Source organism: Pteropus alecto, unplaced genomic scaffold (genome assembly GCF_000325575.1).
Source record: "Pteropus alecto unplaced genomic scaffold, ASM32557v1 scaffold33, whole genome shotgun sequence".
Taxonomy (NCBI): domain Eukaryota; kingdom Metazoa; phylum Chordata; class Mammalia; order Chiroptera; family Pteropodidae; genus Pteropus; species Pteropus alecto.
In genome coordinates this window covers 3,634,338-3,659,447 of record NW_006435762.1, presented here as the reverse complement: position 1 = coordinate 3,659,447, position 25,110 = coordinate 3,634,338, and the positions used below count along the sequence as shown (strand labels likewise).

Here is a 25,110-nt window from a genome sequence, read left to right as displayed (position 1 = left end):
TTTGGGAAGGGGCTGACATGTCTCCTTTCACCTGTCCCTCACCGTGCAGTGTTTCCTTGTTGGATCTGTGCCACAGAAGGGTCTTGACAAATTATAATCCTTATTTTCTTCTTTTTCACTTTATTGTCACCATGCAGTTTGACTGTAGATCTTTACTTGGAAGGAAAGTAATGGCTGGGGACAATGGGTAAAAGTCATTTGACCTCTCCTTGTATCTGTTTTACCATTTATAAAATTTCATAAATAATAGTACGGTAAGATGATTGGGAGGATTAAATGACTTAATACACGTAAGCATGCAGTAAATGTTAACAACATTATGTCACTCCCTCCACAGAGTTGAGCTCCTCTTTTATATGTTATTATTCCCCCTACTCTTCCCTCTGAAACATAAACATTTATCATCTGTCATTCCCCTTCCTCAGGCAGGATAGACTGGGAAACCCTAATAGCAGGCTTTGCTCTCCAAAAAGTCAGGGGGCATCTCACTTTTATTAGAAAGAAAGAAACGGCAATTTTGAGATGAATAAAGCCTTTTAAGGAATAATTGGCAGTAGGGCTAAAACTAGAAGTATAGTTCACAAAGCAACTTATTAGAATTTCATTTTATGGCCTTGCCGAATCTTTTAAGTAGACTTTAAAGAGTCCTTTCGTGTAAGTCTGAAATGAAAAATGGGCCTGGCTGTTGAAGTTGACAGTGTTTAGTGCTGGTGTAGAAATCTCCCAATGTGGCGAATGGATAATTTCAGTGGACACATAGAGAGTGTCTATCACAATGGGCTGCTACTTGGGAAAATGTTCTGGAGTGAGTTACTCTCTGACTCCAAATTAAAGGACTCCAATTTCTAATGTGGTTTAAAACTTGCTTGGATCTTTATGACAGAGTAAATACCTTGAACTAGATATTTGGAGCCACATTCTCAGTTCAGTTGGCGGCCACTTCCAAATGGTTCTGTATTATTTCAAGCACTCTGACGCTCTGTGACCACAATCAATCACTTTGAAAATAGCGTTCACCAGTATCTTATATGCATTTAATCTGTTGAGGTTCTCCAAATCTTTCTATCCTCTCAATTTCTAAATTCTAACTTTCCCAAATGTGGGCTTTTAAAATAACAAATCTTGAGTTGAAATCCATTAAAAGTACATGTGTTAAAAAAAAAATGCAAGTTAAAGTATGTCCCTGACAAAATAATGAGGAAATAAAAACTGATTATAATAGAACATATTAATAAGGTACTATTAGTTCATAAGATGAACATCAAGGAGAACTCACTCAACTTGTCATTCTCGTGAGAATGGACTAGATGGTTCTATAAGAACATACTGGCTCTACTACCCATGATATTGTCAGATGCACAAATTTGCCCTAGTAATGCACACCCCTGTCATTCTACTTTTCTCTGTCCTACAACCCCATAGAACCTTTCTTTACTCTAGTTCTAGAACACACTATACCAGCTGTCATCTTCCACTGTCCACAGGGGCTCATCTGCTGGAAGAGCTGTTCTCAGCCTTCCCTTTCTCCTTGAAGCTTCTCCCGGGACTCCATGGGCCTATGTTCATAGCACCTATCTTACTGACCAGCTGGTATCTCTCCAGGGTCTGTCCACTTCACTGAACCAGAATACGAGTTTATCATCATGAAGGTTTTCTTGGTTACAGAAGGAAAAAGATCCCACTTAAAACAGTTTAAGGAAAAAAAAAAAGGAGTAGATATCAGAGATGGGGAATAAGATTTAGAGGTATTTCATTGAAGGACTCCAAAGGCAGAGTGAGTTGGGACCCTATGCAGGGCTATGCAGACACTGAAAAGGAATCAGTAGCTCAGGTAACTTCTCACGCACACATCTCTGGCTCTCTTGCGGCTTGTCTCTCCTACCGTCATCTCTGTCTCTCTCTCCACAGACCAGCTTTCTTTTCCTCTGTTTGTGTGCTCTTATTTATGCCCCACAGCAAGATAATCACCACATCCCAGTTCAGCTGCCCAGCAGGGACTGACCAGTAACTCTCAGGGCTAACAGGAAATTCCAGTGGGAATCTGATCCTGCTTGCCTCAGGTGTCCTCTCCTGTTCCAATTCGCTGCAACCGAGAGCAGAGCCCAGAGAACCTAGGTTCAAACCCTGATTTCACCACTTACAACCTATGTCACTCAGGACAAGTTAACTGAATTCTTTACACTGAAGTTTTCCATCTGTAAGTGGGATAATGGAAACTAACCATGGCGTTAGTGTGAGGATGTAAACATACAGTGTTTAGTGGGGTCCCAGGCATATGTTGGAACATCTTTGTCTCAGCTCCATGGGGACGGTAAGGGCATGAAGATAGTAGAGATTGTCAGGGCTCTGTTAATAGGGTCCTAGAGGGCAGGGCTGCTGTTCCCTCACCTGTGTGTTCCCAGCAGAATGCCTGGCATACAGAAGATATTTAATTCTAAGAAGGTGCTGGCTGAAGGAAGAAAAGCGTGATGACTCAGAAGTGGGAAGGTTCAGGGGTCATTGCTGGATTCCTTCAAGCTTCCCACTGTCTGGGCCATTTCCTTCATGAGCCTCTTTTCAAGTTTTTGATAACCAATGTTTCTGTATCCGTTTTTGGCTTGAGGCAGAATGCTGCTGCTAGAAAAGAGACTACAAAGCTCTAAAGGGACAAAGTGTGATTAATGCTACTGGAAAGTTGGGGGGTGGTATGTAAAGAAAAGCTTTTCAGTGTTTGAACAGAAGTTAGAAGGAAGGAGAAGCTGCCCAGTTCAAATAAAAGAGAGGACAATAAGATAAATTAGGATGGAACCCCCCAAAATGTCATTTATGGATGAAATGTTCAGATGATCACTGTTAGAAAATGAATCCAGAAAATGCCTCTCTCTGGGACAGGAGCATATTGCCAAGAAACATAGAGGGCATTGAGGCTTTCCAGTTATTTTTTAAGCTTCTTGGTAACATCAAATACATGCACCCCTTCAAGAACTTGGGAGTGTGTTTTGTCCTGCAAAAAGAAAGCTCCTTCTTTCCCTTCCAGCCAGAAGCAGGGGCAGAACTGTAATTGCAAGACCAGGACAGGTTCTGGAAAGAGAAGCCAGGCTGGTTAGGTGTTCAAAGAAAAAGCATGAACCCTTGCCCATGCCAGCCAGCCCCAGCAAGGCAGGAAATGCATCTGCCTTGTTCCTGGCTGATTCCTGCATGTTCAGTAAATGCCTCACATTTAGTAGACATTCAAAAATGTTAGGTAAATGAATAAAAGAAAGAAAAGGCAAGGAAAGGAATCATTACTTAATCAGGTGCTCTAAGGACCCTCAGCAAGCTAGTCGCATAAATGTTAAATTAGAAAGCATAATACACGCATGGACTACAACGTGGGCACTGGCTTTAGGGAGCAGAGTTGTCTTTTAATCCAGTATTTCTTCCCTGGGTTTTTTCATCCCTGTATTTGCTTTGTGGGGTTTTGTCATTATAACCTGGTAATATGATCTGTAAATCCAGTTAACTGGCGTGCATGCACAGGTGAGCACGCACACACACATACTTGCAAGTGTCGGCCCCACTCAGCCCTTCTACCTGTGGCATCCCTGTCTTCCCACAGTAAACCCCCATATCCTGTGTGAACCCTGATTGCCCCTCATGCAGCACCATAAAGCCTCAGGGTCAATCCACATACTAAATATTCGCAAAGCTTAACTTCTTTTTTACTTCCTTAGGTAAAATAGAAATTTGAGTGTTACTTCCCACACTTTAGTGGGTCGATTTGGAGACCACTACACCTGTGCTGCATGAGGAGTGATGCTACTCTGTTGCTTTTGCCCTCCTCCTCTAATGCTCCCCATGTGTTATGCCCTTCAGACATCTGGAGAGAAGAAGCGATCTGGCCACAGTGACAGCAATGGCTTCGCTGGCCACATCAACCTCCCAGACCTGGTGCAGCAGAGTCACTCCCCGGCTGGGACCCCAACCGAGGGCCTGGGGCGCGTCTCTACCCATTCCCAGGAGATGGACTCTGGGACTGAAGTAGGTGCTGGGCAACAGCCACGGCAGCTTTGCTCTCCTTCAGGGGTTCTGAAACCCTACTTTCTTCAAGAATGAGGCTTTGCCAAGCTCCTAGAAACGTGTTTGGTTGGTTTCCACTATATAGCTACTTATGCATGTAGTCAAATGGAGGAAATCATAGAAGCAGAGCAGTGAAAAATTCTGAGATAGCATCTGGACCCAAACCCGTTTTTACAGATGAGAATACTGAAGTTCAGAGAGGTTAAGAGCTTTGCCCAAGGCACATAGCTGGTTTGTGACAGAGCTAGGACCAGTATTGGAACCTTGTGTCTGTCAAGCCAGTGACAGAAACTTCAGCCTATAGAGGTTCCAAGACCAATAGTTGAGGTACATATTTACATTAATTTAGTCAAACTAAGTGTGACCTAAATGAAATAAGGTAGAAATGACTGACTTATGAAAAATAAAAATCATTAAATAAATACATTCTGAAAGTGTTCATCTTTCTAAACTCCAAATTGCATGAGAAAGGGAGAAACAGGATATTATCTTTCCTACATAAAAAGAGTCCAGGTAAAAAGCCCCAGGAAACACGATCAGTCTATCTGTTAGGTGGTGTTCGTAGATGTCATTGACCAAATTTGACCAGTCCGATGAGTTCATAGTGCTTGGTCATGTTTCCTGAGTAGTCCTGTGAATCACACCAAGGCCCCACTTGTGTTTATAAAACCTGTACACTATTGATTTTGATGTTGTCCATACATCAACTTTTTATAGTGCACCTTTGGTTTCTAAAGTTGTAGAGCAAATAGGCTTTGCTCACTTGAAGGAAAAGAGCACAGAGGCATATTAGAAAGTGCAGCATCCTGTTATAGCTTCATGAAGTATGGACAGGTTTTTTTCTGCGTGAACAGCTCTGTGGGTACCAAGGAAGACTCGGGTTGGACCCTGGTTCAAATTTTGCTACTGTTCCAGCTCTCAGTGGGTATATTAGTACCTGCCCCCACCTCCTTCAAAGATCTCTTCTAAAGATCAAAAGGAAGGAAGCACGTGAAAGTGCTCTATTTGGAAAAAGGAGTACTATCTTGTGGAGGATAAAATGGTTTTGTTTTCATAAAGTGAAGGAGAAGTCTTGAATTAAACCAGATTGGACCTTTGTGATTTTTCTCCTTATGTGTTTGGAGTCTTGGGTTGTTGGTTTTATTTTTAAATAAAAACCTAGAAATAAAGTTTAAAACTAAAAATTTCGTTAAAGACATTTATCAAAAAAAGAGGTGTTAATTATGTTGAATGCAGGTTCCTTTATGATATTGCAAGAATCTGGGTGTAGTAGATGGAATGGAGGTGACAGAATGGGGAGATGGTTAATACAACACCTTTGGCAAAATCAGATGTGGAATATCATGACATGAAGCCCTGATATTTCAGTTTACTGTTTGATAGTCTAGTTCAGACTTCATGTCTTCATAGTACTGTTGAAGCCCTTGAGATTAGTTTTTTAAGGAAGCCCTCAAGATGCATTGCCTGTAAATCTCGTGTCTTCATGAAGTCCCCAAAGAAGGCACGTAAATGTAAGTATCTTTTTAAGGGAACTAACATGGAAAGGAAAAATCTTAATCCCTGGATAAAATTGTCCCTGAATTGAAGATTTTAAGGGTTCTCCAGCCAACAACAGTTCACCTACATCACCATGCCAGTGTGGAAGGGCCCAATGGCCCGAGGAAGGATCCTTTGGCTGACAGTGTGTTTGAGATAAGTGCTGCTGTGTGGACATGCTTACTTAGTTTATTCTCAATTGTATCAGCTTTTCTTAAGAACGTTTGGTCAATATGAGATTGCTGTGACTTCAAGGGAAAGATTAGCTCTGTCACCACAGTCATCTTACCAGATATAAATGTACCACATATGGTCCAAAATATAATATGATTACTTCAACTCTTGCGGTCTGATAATTAATGAAACCTTGCAAAGGCATAATGGCTAATGAGTAAGCAATACCACGAGAAGCTGGAGAGAGAGGCATGTACTTTGACTACGGGGTTAGAGTATGAACAGCTAGATAGATTGAAGAATTCATAATTATTTTAAAGCCCAAGCAAAGTATTGTTAGTATTGTTTGTTGCTGCAGTATTTATTTATCTGCTCTTCTTAATCTTCTTGCTTATTGATTAGTATGGCATGGGGAGCAGCACTAAAGCCTCCTTCACCCCCTTTGTGGACCCCAGAGTATACCAGACATCTCCCACTGATGAAGACGAAGAGGATGAAGACTCATCAGCCACAGGTAAGCAAGAAGGCCCCAATGTTTTAGAAACAGTTGGTTTGCCTTAATGGTATGGCCTGATTAAAAAAAAAAAAAAAAAAGCTTAATCATTAGTTCAGTAGTTAAGCCATTTACTGCTTAGGCCTTGTCTTAAAGGGAAGATTTTTATTTTTTTAATTATTCTTTTTGTAGGATTCCTAAAACAAATTTCTTTCTCTCCATTTTTCTTTCATTTCTTCTATTTCACTTCTGGTAGGAGCCCAGAGGTACCCAGAGGCCCTAGGAAAAGCTGTTCCTCAGAGATCTTCAAACTTACCACATATTTCTCAAAAGCAATTTTTGGGTACAATGCTGTGCACGCAGTAGACACTTAATAAGTGCGTGTTGAATTGTGTTGAGTTCTAGGTGTGTGTTTCCCACTGCGAAAGTCTGGCTGCTTTCAAGAAGAGTCTTGCTTTCTAGACTTCTGAAACTCACTAATCATCAGATTCAACTTAGGCCAATTTGTCAGTTGGTGTTGCACAATTTCCAAAAGTAAATTTTTTTCTGCATATGTTACAGGAGATGGGGATGGTGTTTTTAATTTTTTGAGATGAATATCAATTCCCTAAACTTCTCAAGTAGTGTATATAAGCCTGTTTTACTAATGGATAAAATACTGCTTCTATGAATAACTTATACTTTATTCTACTAAAAAAATGTAAAATATGTGTAGTTTCAGAATTTCTTTGCCTTTGCTATAATATAACACACACTAAACAAGAAGAAATCATTGTGTTTTGAAGCCCTTTCTCCATATCTCCATTGGTTATTTTTTAAGATGCCACTGACTTATCTGGTTCTTTTTCTCAAAGCTCTGTTTACTAGTGAACTTCTTAGGCAAGAACAGGCCAAACTCAATGAAGCAAGAAAGATTTCAGTGGTAAACGTAAACCCAACCAACATTCGGCCTCATAGCGACACACCAGAAATCAGAAAATACAAGAAACGATTCAACTCAGAAATACTTTGTGCAGCTCTGTGGGGTAAGTTGGCTCTTTTTACCCCTCAGTAATGAACTGACCCTCAAACATTTCAAGACTGTGGATCTTACTATCAGAATAACACTGCTGGAATAATGGGTGTTAGAGCCCTACCCTGGGACTGTCTTGGCCTCAGAAGACATCAAGAGCAACTTTATATGTAGAAGAACTAATACCCTAATACTGAGGATAACAAAATGAGATGCAGAACCTTGTCATAAATAACAGTGATGGACTAAAGCCAACAAAAGAACTAGCTTCCACTTAATACACAGCCACTATGTGTCCAGCACTATGATGTACCCCATCATATAACATCCCACAAGGGGAATTATGGTGTTACCTCTATTTCACAACTGAAAAACCACTTCAGCATATTTTAATGAATTGCCAAAAGCCATACCACTAATAGTAGCAAGATAAAACTTGAAAAAGACAACAAATGATGAACCTTCCTTTTTAGTTCAAAACATAAACCTGCAGTTCTTGTGAAAAAGATCTGCAGGTATTAGCTGACCTCAAACTCAGTACAGATATGATGAGATTCTATCAAAGTCCTGGTCTGTGTTACTATAAACGTCGTACAGATCAAGGAAAGACATGACCCATCTGTACCCATCTATAGTACCAGGTCTGGTTTGGGGCACCACAGTTTTATAAGGGCAAAAGCATCTGAGATGTTAGCAGGGAAGAGTGTGAAGCCTGAAAACCATTTCATAGATGTGTTGGAGGTAAGTAAGGCTCGGCCCTATAGAGAAGAAACAGAAGACAGCAAGATAGCCATGTTTAATGTTGGATAATATGTAGATGAAAGAGCAGACATTCATGTTCCTCAGAAGATAGATAGCAAGCAAGAAAAGTTGGAAGGTTACCTGTTCGTGAATATAGTGCATTGCACAGTGGACCTCTCACTGTGTATGTGTATGTTATGGCGGGGTGTGGCGGCGGTGGGGGAGGTACAATTTGCCCAGGGATGAATTTTATCTATCCAGACCCAGACCACTTACCTGCCAGAGCTTTTGTAATAGAGATTATTGCATAGAAGGTGGGCTGGACTAGATTTAGATACCCGAGAAGTTCCTTATAGTCAATATTTCAGTGACTTTCAGGCTAATAACACCTTCACTGTGGTGTGAGGACGGGCTTTTATTCCAGTGAGGTATGAAAATGAGGCATCCTGTTATATGTTAAAGGTGAGTAGACTAGAAATCACTGCATGAATAGGGATGGGGGTGAATCTTGGGGAAGTCTCAAGGTGGGATTTATAGAGAGAGCCGAGAAAGGGTAGGTGTTACAGGAAAAGAACAAAGGCAAACTGGTAATGTCACAGCTACGCCTAACTCTCCTATTGAGAAGGACTCTTTATACTAGGAAGTAAATGGCTAGATGTAATGAATGCTGCTACCACTTTATAAAAGAATACTAATTTCATTACCAAAGAGATAGTGATTTAATTACTGTGTCAGAGCTTCTACTTCTGTACTCCTTACTATAGTATCTACTTGTCCATTAGTTTATATTTACAAGGCACAGTTTTTTAAGTTTTACAGGGACCCCAGATGCAGAAAGTTAAAGCCCTTAAAAAGTCAATCTTGGGATGCTTCTTAAATTTGCAGGTGTAAACCTCCTGGTGGGAACTGAAAATGGCCTGATGCTTTTGGACCGAAGTGGGCAAGGCAAAGTCTATAATCTGATCAACCGGAGGCGATTTCAGCAGATGGATGTGCTAGAGGGACTGAATGTCCTTGTGACAATATCAGGTATGTTACTAGGATGACCTAGTCCTCCAGGTCTGCAGGTGGGAGAGATGATAACCTAGTTTCTGAAGAAAGAGTAGATTCTGCCCTTCTAAGCTGTCAAGTGACAGAAGCAGTATAGCCGGAGTAAGATCACCCTCATCTTTTAACTCTGAAGATTCTGACCTCCAAAGGAAAGTCTCTCACCTCAGCTTGAAATCTGAATTAGGCAGGGACATACCACAAAGGCGGCAGTATCTTTGTGGGCCTTTAACCTCCACTGGGACTCAGCAAGGATGTTTTTAAGGTGTCTGCACTCCAGTCATTGCTGTCTACTCTCAGATGGAGAATATCAAAATGTAGGCTTCTGGGAGTGGAAAATCTTTATTTATTTATTTATATTTTAGGCGCGGCAACCCTTGGTTGACCTCACAGATTGCAAAGACCTTGTCAGCTTACAACCCCTTATTTTTTTTATTTTTTATGCCTACAGCACCTGGCCTTCCTAGGTGGTTTCCCATCCAAGTCCTAACCAGGCCCTACCCTGCTTAGCTTCCAAGATCAGACGGGATCTGGCTTGTTCAGGGTAGCATGGCCATGGATGGGAGTGGGAAATTTTGTGAGCAGAAATTTCTCTGGTCTCTTTTCTCACCAGAACAGCGCTAGCGTATAGTCCACTGATGTTTTAGCAAGTGCAGCTGGCCTCCTAGGTGATAGAGTCTGCAAAAGGAATTGAATGCGGGAATCACTACTGCTACACTCCGCAGCTTTCTGGTTCCCCAAAAAATCTTTAAAAAAATGAAGAAAAAAGATAGCGACAGAAGTGAAGGCCTTATTACTGAAAAGTCAAAAATGTAACCTGAGTCTATTTTTATTGAGTTTTTTTTCTTTGTGGTGGTGTTTGAAGGAGTTTAATAAATAACATCCCTCTCTCTCTCCCTGCTATTCCATCCACTATGAAACAAACCGTAACTGCACAGTAGAACCACCTGAGAAGATATGAAAAGCCCAGGATGCACCCCAGATCAGTGGGTCAAACCTCTTAGAGTGCGGCCTAGGAATCCATTGCTTTCATAGCTCCTGAGGTGTTTCAAGTGTGTGGCCAAGTTTGAAAACCATGAGTCTACACTCAGCCATTGTTTCACGGAGACAATGCAACACTACTGGGTGGAACCTTGAATAAAGTTTAACTCTTCCACTGTATTTCTATTTTGAAAAAATGCCTTCACTTGATGCTCAATTTCCTTCCACCTTTCCACTGAATGCTCAGAGTTTCATTTCTTTTTATTCTCCCCACATAATGGTTAACAGGTAAATTCTTCTTATATTATAATTTGAGTTTAATTCAGTGTAGTCCTTTGTTCTGGTTAATTGCTTTCTTGATTGCTACACTACCAAATCAAATTTAAAACCATGCATCTGCCCAGTCACCTACCAAAAGTGAAAATGATACCAGAAAATTCACATTCAGGCTTCATTATGTTGTTAGGGACACATTCTCATTTTTAAAGATATAAGCATTTTCTCTCATCATGAGCATAGATGAGGAAATAAGAAAAAGAAAATAAGAGCGAAAGATTTTGAACTGCCCTTGAGTCCATGTTGGCATAGAAAGGAAGAAGCACTGGCTCTCCTGCCCATCCTAGCTATTGTGCTCAATGCATAGTCTAGGCTTTTGGTTATAAAAAGGAATAGTAACTGCACAATGATTCCTTAATTTAAGTTTTGAATGTACTCTCCTGTTAAGTCCACTGTACCATGCTTTAATGAATTCTCTTCTGGTATATATCACATCTGTAAAATATAAAACATCTTTTGATGCCTAAGAGGAAATCACAGGAAAATAAGTACCTAAGAAATAAAATCCACAAGCCTAAATTTCTGATCATTTCCGAAGAGCCACTCCAAAAGACATTTTCTTATCTGATACACAGATAATCTCATGAAGTATACTAAATGTTGCTCCATGTGTACACTTCAGTATTTTTAAGATGTTTTCTTATCATACTAAGAATTCTTTATTCTAGGAGCACTTTACTAAAGAGAACTTATAAGTTGTTTTCCAAGTATACATCTTTTTCTCTTTTCCTATTTTTGTTCAGTATTCGTTTCAGTGGTCTCAGCATAAATGTGTCCAGGTTTATTTTCTAAGCCCAGATTGCCTTCATTGAACTTTCTCTTTTTGTCTCCTTATAAAAGTCCCTTTTTTTGTTAATCAGGTAAAATAAAACTACTACTGGCTGTCATGTTTTAAAAAAGAGGCGCAAAAGAGGCTCTCCATTAACATATGCTATTATGTCAGAAGATGAGGGAAAAGCAGTCGCACATAAGTATGCTAAAATGTCCAGTTTTCACTACTCCCTCATGTGTAATTAGATCTAGAATGTTCTGGAACTCTGATCAACCATCCTATTACAGATTAGGTCTTACTGAGTTTCCCTCTGCATTGAGAAGAGAGAGCAAGAGCAGCTTGCTCAAATAAGAAACCACCTGAAAGTAAAGACAAATCATAAAGAAGTTTTTGTCCAAAACACTTGGAGCCGACAACACTTGGCAGAGACAGCACTTTGATGATGCTGGGGACACTGGTTATTATGCCTTCACACACACAAATTGTAAATAAAAATAAATGAATAAACTAAAATGGAAATGAGGAAGGACTGAAGGGAAAAGCTGTTGCAGGGCTTGAAATTAAAGCTCCATTATTTCAACAGGAAAGAAGAATAAGCTACGAGTTTATTATCTTTCATGGTTAAGAAACAGAATCCTGCACAATGATCCAGAAGTGGAAAAGAAACAAGGCTGGATCACCGTTGGGGACTTGGAAGGGTGTATACATTACAAAGTTGGTAAGTCTCCAGACATGGAGTTGTTGTTGTATACTCAATTTCATTTTGTTAAGTTTCATTAAGTTTTTTTTCTGTTAGGTATTGATGATGAATTTGTGGCCAGTTTAAGACCTAACTGAAACCTTACATATACTTACATTATTTCCAAAAAACGTCAGATAGATGAAGTTCAAAAAATGAATTCAGAATAAAGTCCTATGCTCCAGTTTAAACTTTTATATTCACTCCCACCCACCCACTAAAATGACAGTGAAAGAATAAAAATGTCATAAACCCACAAGGACAAAGGGGCCAGGAGAAGAGAAACTGGCAAACAAGATGTCAAAAAAATTGAACAAAAGTAGTTGAATGACTGAAAACAAACCTGGCTGACAGGAAATGCTGAATTTTAAGTTTCCGGCGAGTAAATTCATCAAAATCCATCCAATCACTTAATAGAACCCAGAAAGGCCAGAGCCTGAGGCCCCAACTGTATCTGAGGTGGCAGTGTAGAGTCAACTGAAAATAAGAGGATTGTTGGAGAGTTGATGAGCAGTAAGTCTTTTAGAAGCCAGTCAGGCAGCCCCCGTCCCCGCTTCAACACACACACACACGCGCGCACACACACACACACACACACTCTGAAACAGAAGACTTAAGGTTGGCACAGGCAATCTGATGATACAGAATACTGAATTGTGAGGACACACATGCACATATACCTCCATCCCCTGATTAGCTACCAAAATGTTGGCAGCCAAGCTTAAATTCCCAAGCAAGAGATTAAAAGATTTATCTTTGGAGAAACTAAATGGCCAGAAACAAAAGATGTTCAGGTACTGATATTTGAAATGCCACGAAAAAAGCTTGCTGTCTTAACTTCTTAAAATGGAACCAGTCAATAAGCCCACTTATACCAGATATGGGGAAATTAACTAGTAGCAATGAAACTTAAATAGAAAGAAAAGACTTTAGAGGAAACAAGGATAATGAGGAGTGGAAGAATATTTTAAAGAAGCTATAATAACTTCAGAGAGATTATAAAAACTGTTTCCATAAAAAAAGAATAGGGACTATTAAAAAATGTGAAGCAAGGTTGGGAGAAGTCATTCAGAGACCAAGAAAAAAAATCTTGAAAATTAAAATATATTGTCAGGAAACAAATGTAATAGAAGTGTTAGGTCTACAGCCATGCTACCCTGAACAAGCCTGATCCCATCTGATCTTAGAAGCTAAGCAGGGTAGGGCCTGGTAAATACTTGGATGAGAGAACACCTAGGAAGACCAGGTGTTAGCTCACAAGGTCCTTGCAATCTGTGAGGTCAACCAAGAGTTGCCTCGCCTAAAAAATAAAAATAAAAAAAGAAATGTTAGAAGACAAAGATGAGAAATTCCGTAGAAAGTAGAACAAAAAGGAAAGGGGGTAGAGTGGAGAAAAGTTAAAAAAATAAAAAGATCAGTCTAAGTGGTTCAAAATCTAAGCAGTATAAGTTTTAGGAAAAAGAGAAAATAGGAAATGGAAGGGGGAATAAAGTATCAAAGAAGGAATACAAGAAAATTTTTTATAACTAAGGCCTTGAAATCCCAAATTGAAAAGATTCATTGAGCACCTATTATAGTGGATGAAAAAGACTCACAACAAGATGTATCAACATGATATTTCAGTACCCAGGAAATAAGAAAGTCCTTAAAGCATCTAGATTATAAGTAAACAAACGGTTTACATATAAGAGACCCAAAATCAGGTGGTCTGGAACTTACCGGTGATGCTAGAAAATTAGATGACAAAGGTTTCAAAATTCATGAGGGAAAGATTGTTTCCACTTAGAATTTCATAACCCATCTGTATTATCCAGAGTTCTCCAGTGAAGCAGAACCAATAGGATATATATAAAGACAATATACATATACATCAATCCAAGTAGAGTGGTAGAAAGAGTTAGTAGATAACTTCCACAACTGAAAAAAATTATAAGCATGTTATTTAGAAATATATAAATAAATTGCTAAGGAAGTAGTTGAAAGTATATTAAAGACAGAACGTGTAAACAGAAGGAGCATGCTACAGAAAAAGAGCTCAAAGAGCAAGAATCTGGTCAGTTACCCTGGGCTGTCCAATTTTTTTAAGAACAAAGAATATTCTGTTTGTTCAGATGTTGTATTTAAAAAATGACAGTATGTGTACTATCTTAGTCTATTCGGGCTGTTAGAATACCACAGACTAAGAGGCTGATAAACAACAGGAATTTATTTCCCACAGTTCTGGAGGCTGGGAAGTTCAAGATCAAAGTGCAGGCAGATCAGTGTCTGGTGAGGACCCTCTTCCAGGATCATAGACAGCTTTTTATCGCAACCTCACATAGCAGAAAGGGAGACAAATCTTTCTAGAGTCTCTTTTATAAGGGCACTAATTCCTTACACATTTTTAATAATTGGAATTCAATTTTGAATAATTAGAAAATAGCAGCCTTTATGTCTCTACCCACTGTTAATTTTTCTACCAGGTCTCAACTACTTACATGTCAGTGAACACAAAAGCCAAGCAAGGAAACATCAAGGGATATTATGAGGATTCTTATTACAATGTATAGTTCACATCAAGACCTAATAGTTAAAGACAGTCCTAAGCCAGTTACATCTTTACATGAAGAAGGAGCCTTCAACATAAAACACAAGTCCCCAAGTATTTTGAAAACCAAATACACTAAAGGAAATTAAATCTATATTTCTGAGAAAATCCCACACCAACAGCATCACCCTCAATTATGGTTTTATATATGTATGTGCATATTGTGGCTTACACATTTATTAATACAAAAACTTGAATAAATTGATATACTTTTTTAATTTCTAAATTTTCTATTACAGTTAAATATGAGAGGATTAAGTTCTTGGTAATTGCCTTAAAGAATGCTGTGGAGATATACGCTTGGGCTCCTAAACCATATCATAAGTTCATGGCATTTAAGGTAAGCAGGCATGCGATTACCTAAAAAGGGCTTTTTTTTAATTTTAGTTTTCTACCAGTTAACGAAGTGATCTGTCTTACACATAGACTAATAATATTCCTGTATATAATAAACCTCTTTAAAAAGTAGAGGAACTCTTAGATTTATTATTCTAAATGTGAAGACTAAGTATTAATAAGTGCTATAAAATTAGTCAAATTAAAATTTGGGTACACTCTCCTCCATTTCAAATATGAATCATCATCTCCAAGTGGCATCTAGCATGGGATGGTTCCCAGGTGAATCATTAATTGTGATATTAAGCAATGAGATTCATTATACAGCCACCTAACTAAGGCACACTCTGATATTTCATCTGAAAAAGGCAAACCGAGAGCAGCATTGAATCTCAAGGTTGAACTGAGTCTCTAAATCTTGTAATCCTCATAAGCCTTTGAGGGTACAGTCCCTAAAACTCCCTCGATGCTCCATATATCCATTGCTATTGTATTTCTCTGAAATGAAGACTGAGTGTAGTCACATCTGAAACTCACCTCGTTTCTCTGCATTCTTCAACTTTTATGGCTTTTTCATTTTTGACCTTGTCGGAGTCTCTACCCATCATGGTTAGACTGATCATTCATGAGATTCGACAGGAGTGGGATGGAGATATGCTTGTCTCATTGACCCCAGATCATGAAAGCTGACTCCCAAAAACCAAAAGGGCCAGTACTTGGGGCCAGTACTTCAGTGTTTTCAGAGCTGCATAGTCTACCTATAGCCAGTGTGAATTTATCTTCTGTTTATTTTCTCTCTGCCTATGTCCCTTTCTTTATATTTTATTGGCTCCCATTTTCCCTTTTGACCATTATTCCCTTTGACCCCTTTTGTATTCTTTCTTGCAACATATGCCATGTGAGGGCAGAAGCTGACTTGGGAACATTGTTAGGCCTTCTGGGCTGACTCGCCCACTTCTTTTTTGTTCCCTTAGTGCAAGGGGCCCATTTGTGATATGCTCAGGAAGATAGAGTCATCAGTGGAAATGGGCTTTCCTCCATAACCCTACTTTTATGGAGAGAAATCTTTGGAATGCATTAGGTTAGTAAGAACACTTAAGGGATGACTCCTAAAAGCTAAACGTGATACTGCTGTTCTGTAAAAATCTCTCTCCGCAAAAGCTTTTCAGTCAAGATCCCATTCCAGTTCTGAAGTTACTGCTATCAGTTTACTAGCCAAAAAGTATATGAGAGATTGCAAAATGCTTTATTCAGCAGATCACAGCCAGCCTGTAAAGAAGGAAGAGCAAAGGCAAGGACTTGAATAAAAACTGTTGGAGCTGGCAGGGAATCAAGCCCTCCCATAGGACAAAGATACGAAGCTAGGGCCTCCCATACTGTGAGAATGATGTTAGCCAAAGATGAGAAGAAAGGGATCTGTTAGCGGGCAGTGGCATTATACTGAGGCACTTGAGGTTTCACAAATTCTCTCCGAGACTTAAAGACTCAATAAGGTAGAGTATGATAAATAACTGCAAAGAAAAACAAAACACTTGACAGCTAATTAGGGCGTTGGATTCAAACACATAGAACCTTGATGAACTTGGCTGGGGCTCTTTTCTCTCTTTCTAGTTAAACCCAACTAACGAACTAAGCATAGTTCTCTGAAGTCATCTAGGTTGTTGCATGTATCAATAATTTGCCCCTTATTATCGCTGAGTAGTATTCCATAGTATAGATATATATACCACAGCTTGTTTAATCATTTACCTGCCAAAGGACAACAGGGTTGTTTCTAGGTTGAGGAATTATGAATAAAGCTGCTATCAACACTCATGTAAAAAAAAAAAAATGAATCTTGAGTCTTGTGATGTTCCACACTCACCCTCCTTCTCCATCACCGAAACTCATCTCAGATCTCAGCATACGTTTAGAGAAAATGCCAATCTGATGCCCATTAATTCACTGAAAGAAAATGAGAACCAGAGCATGCTTATTAATTCTGAATGAGCTTAGCACAGAGTTGGCTCTGCTGCCTACCCCAGGCTATCTCTGAAAAGATAGTAGCCATGCATGGACTTGTCTGTCACAAGGGAAGGAGAGAGACCAGAGAGATAACTAGACCTCCTTTTGAGAGAAAAGGCCAAAAGTAAGCAGAAAAGAATAGTAGTACCCAATCACCAAGTTGTTAATATATGACAGACAACAGTATCGAAAATTGACTATAAACCACTTCTCTTCCCTGGAGGGCAAGGGGTGGAGAAAAGGGCACAAATGGGTGCTAGGCCCTTCTTCCTAGAGCCGGAATATAAACAGGCCTGAAATTGAAAGAGAAATTACCTGGCTTTTCAATTTAAGAAAGTCAGATATTAACTTCCCTAGGCAATATGGATAAAGGAAAAAAATTATTAAGATAAGCTTTTTGAATGATATATACACTCATGGGGTGATTTTTAAAGTCTTTTGCAGATCTCCAGCACAAGCCACTGCTTGTTGATCTCACAGTAGAAGAAGGTCAAAGATTAAAGGTTATTTTTGGTTCACACACTGGTTTCCATGTAATTGATGTTGATTCAGGAAACTCTTACGATATCTACATACCATCTCATGTAAGTTCCTGGAAGCAGACTGTCAGGGCTTTCTGTACAACAACCTGAATGTAGAATGAGATTTGCTTTTGCGCATTTTTAGTGGAAGTCATGCTAATTTTTACTAATCAGTAAAGCAGATGGACTTTTGGCCTTCACTAAAGAGGCAATGCTTTTAATAAATAAAACATGTAAATTTAACTAATTTTTATGACTGCTTAAAACTGAGTAACACATGAGAGCAGCTATTTAGCATTCACTGGGCCTGTTGTCTTGGACTTTAGATTAAAATACATATGGTGTTTTTCCTTCAGGGGCATAAGTTTTGTTTTTTAAGCAGGGGTACGGTAGATGGGTTCCTATTTTCAGTTTTTGAAGTGAGCTTGGTTTATTTTATGTAGGAAAAGGCCAATGGTCCTTTTTCTGCTATTTTTGTTTCTCTTTTCAACTTGAGGGCAGTGTCATATAGTGGAATCAGACATACTGGAGTGCATACCCTGGCTCTAGCCTGTATTTACTTTGCAATAATGGCTGCATTAGTCAATCTCCAACCCTCAGCTTTCACATCTGTAAAATGGGGATAAAAGGACCTATCCCATAGGATTATCATCAACATTAAATGAGGTAATGCATCTAAAGTACTTGGCACAAGGCCCTGCAAATTGTAGTACATATTACTATACTGACACATTGCCTAAAACATGACTTTCAAAGGAAAACTCTGTACATGGTTTCGCTTAGTAGAACTGGTACAGTGTAAGTTCTATTTACTGTATGTAATCCCAAGACTAACATACAGTAAAAACTATCAGTAAAGTCTGAGACTAATCTGTTGCTGATTGGTATTTTGAGATTTTAAAGACTTTATTCCAAAGAAGCACAACAATTTTTAAAAAGTTGTTTTAGTATGTGACACTCACATGCACACACCATTCATTGATGCATTACAGCTTTTCACCACATGCGTGGGTATGCGCACACGGGACTCAAAGCTGTGTTCTTGTTGAGGTGACTGGGACATTGCCATGATCATCCATGATCCTCTCCTTCTTACGCACCCAGCACCTGCTGGACTGCCATGACATTCTCAACCCAGGAACATGGCAGTACCGCATCTCTTTCCTGGAGCAATTCAATCTACACTTATTTTAATTTTTTTAAAGCGTGGTAATTTAAATTTTTTTCTAAGAAAACCATTAATTTGTATTATTCTGTTATTTAGACACACAGATAAATAATCTGTGTTATATACTCATAGTCTGTTTGGTAGGAGTCCATTTCGGTCCCACCTTTTGGCCTCATTTGGGCTGTCTCCATCAGATTGAGGTGATTTGCATTCTCCTCATCTTTTTTGGAAATAGATGGAAAATGCATGATTTTCAATGTCTGTGAGACCTGTGCTCAATTCCCCTTCTACCACCAAATATTAGTACCACTTTGGTCAATTTTCATCATCCCTCTGAAATGTAGTTGCCTGATTTGTAGACAAAGATACCTCCCATGAGGAGCTATTCTGAGGACTAAACATTAGATATGTAAAAGGTCCAGTGCTTGGCACAGAGTTATTGTTATTTTTAGGAATAGGTAAATTCTGATTCTCAATCTAGTGCCTAGGTTTGTGTTTACCACAGTATATGACAGGTACGTGGTCAAGTTAAACAAATCGAAATATCAATCTCTAGAGTGAAAATAGGGGCGGGGAAACCCTCTTTTTTAATTCTTAGAGATTAATAGTCAAGATGTCTTATTTTTAAAAAGAATAATGCCTGGCTTTTCTTTGTCTTTTAGATTCAGGGCAATATCACTCCTCATGCCATTGTTATCTTGCCTAAAACCGATGGAATGGAAATGCTTGTTTGCTATGAGGATGAGGGGGTGTATGTCAACACCTACGGCCGGATAACTAAGGATGTGGTGCTCCAATGGGGAGAAATGCCCACATCTGTGGGTAGGTTAACCATTCCTTATCTCCTTCAGCAGTTACACCCCCCAAATGAAACGAAAGTCAAGAAATGTGAAACAACCATTTGATTCTACCAAAAAAAAAAAAAAAAAAGTCTGTGAATAACACTTGTAAGGCTTGCTTTGTCCGTTTATCTCATGTCGTTTGTCATTTTTGTGGTTAAGATGTGAACAGATGCTGTGAGTTATTGCCCATCTAATGTTTTTAATGCAGTTTTGGAAATTCCTTTTGACAGCCTACATTCATTCCAATCAGATAATGGGCTGGGGCGAGAAAGCTATTGAGATCCGGTCAGTGGAAACAGGACATTTGGATGGAGTATTTATGCATAAGCGAGCTCAAAGGTTAAAGTTTCTATGTGAACGAAATGATAAGGTAAATCCGTTTCAACATTTGCATTAGTGTTTGCATTTTAAGAGACCACCAGGTACCTGTGAAACCTTCATTTTCCTTTATACTGATTTGAATCACATCTGTGTTAAACAATATTATCTTGAAATGGCATTATTTGGTTTGATTTATGTGAACCCTCAAAATATATAATCACATATCCAAAAGGACAAACACTTCTAAAAATTTCTTGTATATTCTTAGTAACTTCTTTGGCCTGCAGGCTCTATGATGACTCAGCAGACACCCCAAATTCTCCTAAGCACTTAGAAGAGTTGGTCCATCATTAATCATCTCACAGTGGGTCAACTTTATATTCCACTTTTAGACTTTTCAGAAAGTCACTGTAGGGACCTAACCCATCATATTATATTCACCTTTAAATGTAAAACATTTGACACGTAGAAATATAAACTTTTAAAAAAATGTCACCCATTCTTTATGGAATGCACAATCACAAACTCAACTAGTGCCATGTCCTGTGTCATTCCAGCCATGTTTCTTCTGAAATGTCATAGGGGGACATTCTTCCAATGAAAGTGGCAGTGTCCATCTGGTATGATCAGTCACTCCAGAAGGGTATTCTACAGCAGTGCTGCTTCTCCCTTGCCCTCCCTGTAGACTAACCCAGAATTTTTAGTAGTTAAGCCAGACCGTATTTGTGAATTCATCCTTTGTGACTGTGGCCAACTTAGAAGTGCTGTCCCCAAAACAGCAGACATATCACGCCTATAAAAAAGAATGTAATGGCTTGATCAGATGTACATCTCTTAGCTCACCCTGGTTCCCCAGAAGCCAGACTGGTCTTAGCCTAACCCTGGAGGTCTGGGTCTAGACCAGATTCAACCCTGGCCAACTACTCTAACCTGGTGTGGTCTGTTGTGTCTAGGTGGACAACAGCTGTAGGTGGCAAGGATGGTTCCAGGGCCTGACCAGAGTATGCCAGAAAACAAACCTGACCCTATAAATAAAACTCCAGCCCCCAACTACTCTCTGGGGATCATAAGGTCTTAGTATGGACTCCCATACTTCCAATTCATTGAAGACCCACTTCAACAAGCTGTTCCAGGCCACACCAGTGTCTGGGGCCCAAGATTTAGAGTCCAGGGTACACATGACCTGGAGAAAACAGCAGTCTTTTCTTTCCCATGGGTCCTCTCTGCTTCTCCATTTTGCTTCATTGACCCTAACGGTAGCTTTACTTACATATACAGCATTAGCTGAATGACAAGCATTTCCACAGAACTTCCTAAGAAGTTGTTGGGAGACAGCATTCTTCTGAAGAAGTTATGGAAATGAAGTAGCAGAGACTGTATACTAGTGACAAAAGTAAATGCCTTGAACCAAAGTTTGGTGTTGGCTGACTGAAGAGCTAGGCCACAGCCCAGGATATTTTCCTAGGGTGGTGGTTCATTAACATTCAGCTCAAGCAAGCAGCAATCCAAATTTTGCTCACTTCTCTCAGTTGTTTGATAAAATGATTTAACAGACCCCAACCTAATGGACTGTGGTTCTACTTATTAGTGCCATTACCTCCTCTGGCCTAGGATACGGCTGCATCAGCAGAGAAGTCACATATTAATTCTTGAAATTCCAAAGTGAATAGGCATTGAACAGTTTACCCTGTCTGACTACAACCATTTATTTTTTTTATTTTAAAATTTGAGAACTAAAGTTGTACGTATAGTAGTCAGTAGGCCCAAAATTTCCTCGTGACTTTGGGAATTCAAAAGAATTCTCTTCGAAACTAAAGACTGCCTTCTTGTCATTTTGGGAGAGAGAAGGAGAGCCTCTGTGGCTTTCCAAAAATTAAATTTTTGAATGCCAGAAATCCAGCACGTTATCTTAGCACGAAACTCCCTTTAAAAATGTGAATGCCTGAGGGATGTTACAAATCAAGACACAGCCCCTTCCATGTCCCTGAAGGCCAGTACCACATTAAATGATAGTAACTATCATAGTAATAAAGGCAGGAGTGTTTACAGATGATGCACTGTATTAAAAGGCACTTTATAAACACCAGTCAATGAGTCTTAAGAGCTGACACATGGCAAGGATAGGACATGTGAGAGAAAATGGATGGACGGTTAAAGAAAAGAGGGAAAGAAACCATGCAGTTGAACTAACTTCTTTTTAATTTCAAACAGGTATTTTTTGCATCCGTGCGATCTGGAGGAAGTAGCCAAGTGTTTTTCATGACCCTCAACAGAAATTCCATGATGAACTGGTAACAGAAGAGCACTTGGCACTTATCTTCATGGCGTTATTTCTAATTTAAAAGAACATAACTCATGTGGACTTATGCCAGTCTAGAGGCAGAATCAGAAGGCTTGGTTGAACATACCACTTTCCCCTTTTCCTCTCCCTCCACCCGTCCCAATACAGTCCATCTTTCAATGTTGCAACCTGGTTGAGAAGGAGAGAAAAAGGTGGCAGAATTTCCAGGAGATCCCCAAGAATGCTGCGTTGTCTGTGGACAAAGATGGACCATGTGCCCTTCGGAGTTAGGGATAGAAACAAATATTGTGTGCTCTTATGATTAAGCTGTGTTATGGTGGATTTTGAGTTTTGTTTTGTTTTGTTTTTTTACCTTTTTTTCTTTACCCCCTTACTTTGTAAGAATGGGGAGAAAATGCTTAATGAGAAAATTAGTCCATTTTTAATTCTGTCTGCCTGCTAGCTTTAAGTATATGATATATTGTAAAATTTCCAATTCCAAATGGTGAGAGACAGCACAATAAATGTACCTTATCTCCTTACACTGAAGGCCATAACTGCACAGTGGGGTAATTTTAGAGCTCTTTTGCCTTCACCAACCCAAAAGGTTGCTTTTTGATAGCAACTGGCTAATGAATTTTTAAGAGAAGAAAAATACTGTACTAGTTTTCCCCTCTTTTGGGAAATAGATTTTAAATGGCTAAACTACTAGCCTTAGACTAATAAAATCGACTACCATTTTTGTGAGTCTGACAGGCCCTATTTTTATATGGCCCTGTACAGAAAGGAGTATGTTGAATGGGATAGTAGTGCCATTGAGTTGAGTTGGCTTTAGCGTTTGAGGGACCTTTAACACAATTTTCCCTCAGCTATTATGCAACAGATCAGGGCAAAAGGTGGGATGGCAGATGAGGTCATACAGAAAGAGCTTCTGGGAAACAAGCTAACACACACACACACACACACACACACACACACACACACACACACACACACACATTCTTTTTTTTTTTTTAATGCATAGGGCCTCCCTGCTAAGAGGTCACTCAGTTTGGGCTTCATTAGGAAGGATTTTGTTGAGTTCTTTCTGGATATTGGGGAGTGAATGAATCCAGGCTCTGGTCATTCCCAGCTTTCTCCTGATGGTGCCACTTTCTCAAGAAGAAAACTGTGACTGAATAATAATAATAATAATAAAAGCTTCTGAGCTGCTTGTGCTCTCTTGGTTTGGTGAGAGAAGGGACTAGACTACTATGCCTGCCTGAGACACAGCAGGCATCACTGATTCAGAATTTTATAGAACTTGAAAGCAAGGCTTTGGCCAAAATTCTAAAACCCTAATCATTTTACCTTCCTCCAAATTATCCAACATATGGTAAACAACATTTGTGCAGAAATACGTGTGTATTTAGTTCAGATTAACTTGTGTCCTTATAAACTCTTACTCAGATGATTTGAACTTTTACGTGACTGTCTGGGATTTTTTTCCAAAGCTACAAGCATGGCCGCCTGTGGTATCGAGGTGTTGCAAAAACGATATCTGTGTTGCGCTTCCTGTTTTAACCTACCTCGTTTTGTTTGTTTTGTTTCACTGTTCATCACAGCAGTGTTATCTTCAGGAGACATATAGAGAGCTCAACTGGCAATCTCAGGTGTATTTATATTTTTTAAACAAAACAGTAGTTGACCAAATTGTTGTTCTTGAAAAATTGAAAAAGAAAATCCAACAACAAAACTAATGTGGCTTGTTTCTGGAGCAAACAGTTACTGTAAACATATCAAAAAAAAAAAAAAAATCTGCAATCCTACTGATTTTGCCTAAAATACCCGAGCAGCTGATGTACTATTAATGAGAACGAAATACACATTAGGAAAATGGAGTCATTTCAATCTGGTGGTTTCGGCGGGTTGGGGGGCAAGAAAGGGGAGTAATTCTGGTTTCTGAAGTAGATGATTATGCCCCTCCTGTAAAGGTGGTTGTCATTTGCATTTATTTTAAGCGGGTAACACAGGAATGGAATTGAGGGTTATCTTCAGGCGATCACCAAGATGTCCTTATCATGGTCCCTTTAGCTCTCAAAAGCAATGAAATCCTCCCGTTCTCATTTTTACTGCTGTGATTCTGCTGCCGAATGATACTATCTTCACAAATTCCATGGAACAAATTCAGCAATAACTTTTTGGATTGAATTTAGCAACTACTATAATTGGATGCTGATGTGGACAAAATATACAGATTTGGGTCTCATTCTCAAATGTGATTGCCACCAGCTCTTTATATTGCTGCTGTGGTACTTTAAACCAGAAGCTTCTTTAAATTATGTTGCAGACTGATCTTTGTTTTTATGTTTTGTTTTTATTTCTAAGTGGTGAGTTCAAAACACACAGCTTTAAATGATTTTTTTATTGTGGGATTTTGGGTACAGTTAAGAAATAAAAGGGAATCATTGTGTTTAAACATAAGGTAGTTTGTGAATGTATTTTTTAAACTCTAGATTCATTGAAACAAAAACTCTTAAGAAAACAATATTAATGCAGTCTTGTTTACAGTATGTTCAGTGACATAACATAGAACATGAGCTTTTTCTGGTGCCAACAACAATAAAACACAGACGTTAAACATCAAGCCATGCCTTTTATATTTTTGTACAAATATTTTACACTGAATACAAGGCAAAAATAAATTAAAATTGCTCCCACATATCTGTCCTCCTTAAAAAATATCTAAAGAATTCCTTGAAGCTTTTATCTTCAAAAATACATTTTCCTCCATCAGGACAGCCCCTAGCCTTGACATACTAAGGCTTAGGTCATGCAGAATATTTCAGAATGCTGTTCTTAAGGCTCATAACAAGTGCCAACTTTTTGGTTTGCTTTAATTTCTTTTTTTTTTTTGATGGAGAAGGTTGTATTTTTCAATCACCTTAGTAGCATCTTAGTAAAAATGTCTTTAATTTTTAAAGTAGTTAGTTTCAGTTTTTAGCTTTAGTTCTTTTGGTAGGGGATTTTGTCTCTAGAATTAGATCATTTTATTTTTATTTTTCTACAAAGAGAAACCAAGCCCTCCTTCCAAAGTAAGTTTCACTAGATCTTTTCAGTCCTTGCTACTCTAAATTGATCATTCATTAAAATCCACTGAATCTTCCCAACCATAGTCTTGGTCCAGAGTCTGACAGGTTAC

General features: G+C 39.0%; 1 protein-coding gene and 2 pseudogenes across 3 annotated transcripts in view; 2 read left to right on the top strand and 1 right to left on the bottom strand.

The window, feature by feature from the left end:
- TNIK (TRAF2 and NCK interacting kinase) overlaps positions 1-24,555 on the top strand; it is a 345,956-nt gene extending 321,401 nt beyond the window's left edge. For all 3 annotated transcript variants that reach the window (XM_015588550.2, XM_006910834.3, XM_025046048.1), the window contains 10 exons: positions 3,835-3,999; positions 6,151-6,262; positions 7,096-7,266; positions 8,880-9,023; positions 11,714-11,848; positions 14,696-14,796; positions 17,231-17,380; positions 19,148-19,307; positions 19,558-19,697; positions 21,860-24,555. In XM_015588550.2, coding sequence (XP_015444036.1) covers positions 3,835-3,999; positions 6,151-6,262; positions 7,096-7,266; positions 8,880-9,023; positions 11,714-11,848; positions 14,696-14,796; positions 17,231-17,380; positions 19,148-19,307; positions 19,558-19,697; positions 21,860-21,943 — 1,362 coding nt within the window. In that variant the 3' untranslated portion in view covers positions 21,944-24,555. The remainder of the gene's footprint in view (positions 1-3,834; positions 4,000-6,150; positions 6,263-7,095; positions 7,267-8,879; positions 9,024-11,713; positions 11,849-14,695; positions 14,797-17,230; positions 17,381-19,147; positions 19,308-19,557; positions 19,698-21,859) is intronic.
- On the bottom strand, positions 9,484-9,602 carry LOC112479114 (annotated as a pseudogene).
- LOC112479053 lies at positions 13,009-13,125 on the top strand (annotated as a pseudogene).
- Positions 24,556-25,110: the final 555 nt, after the last annotated feature.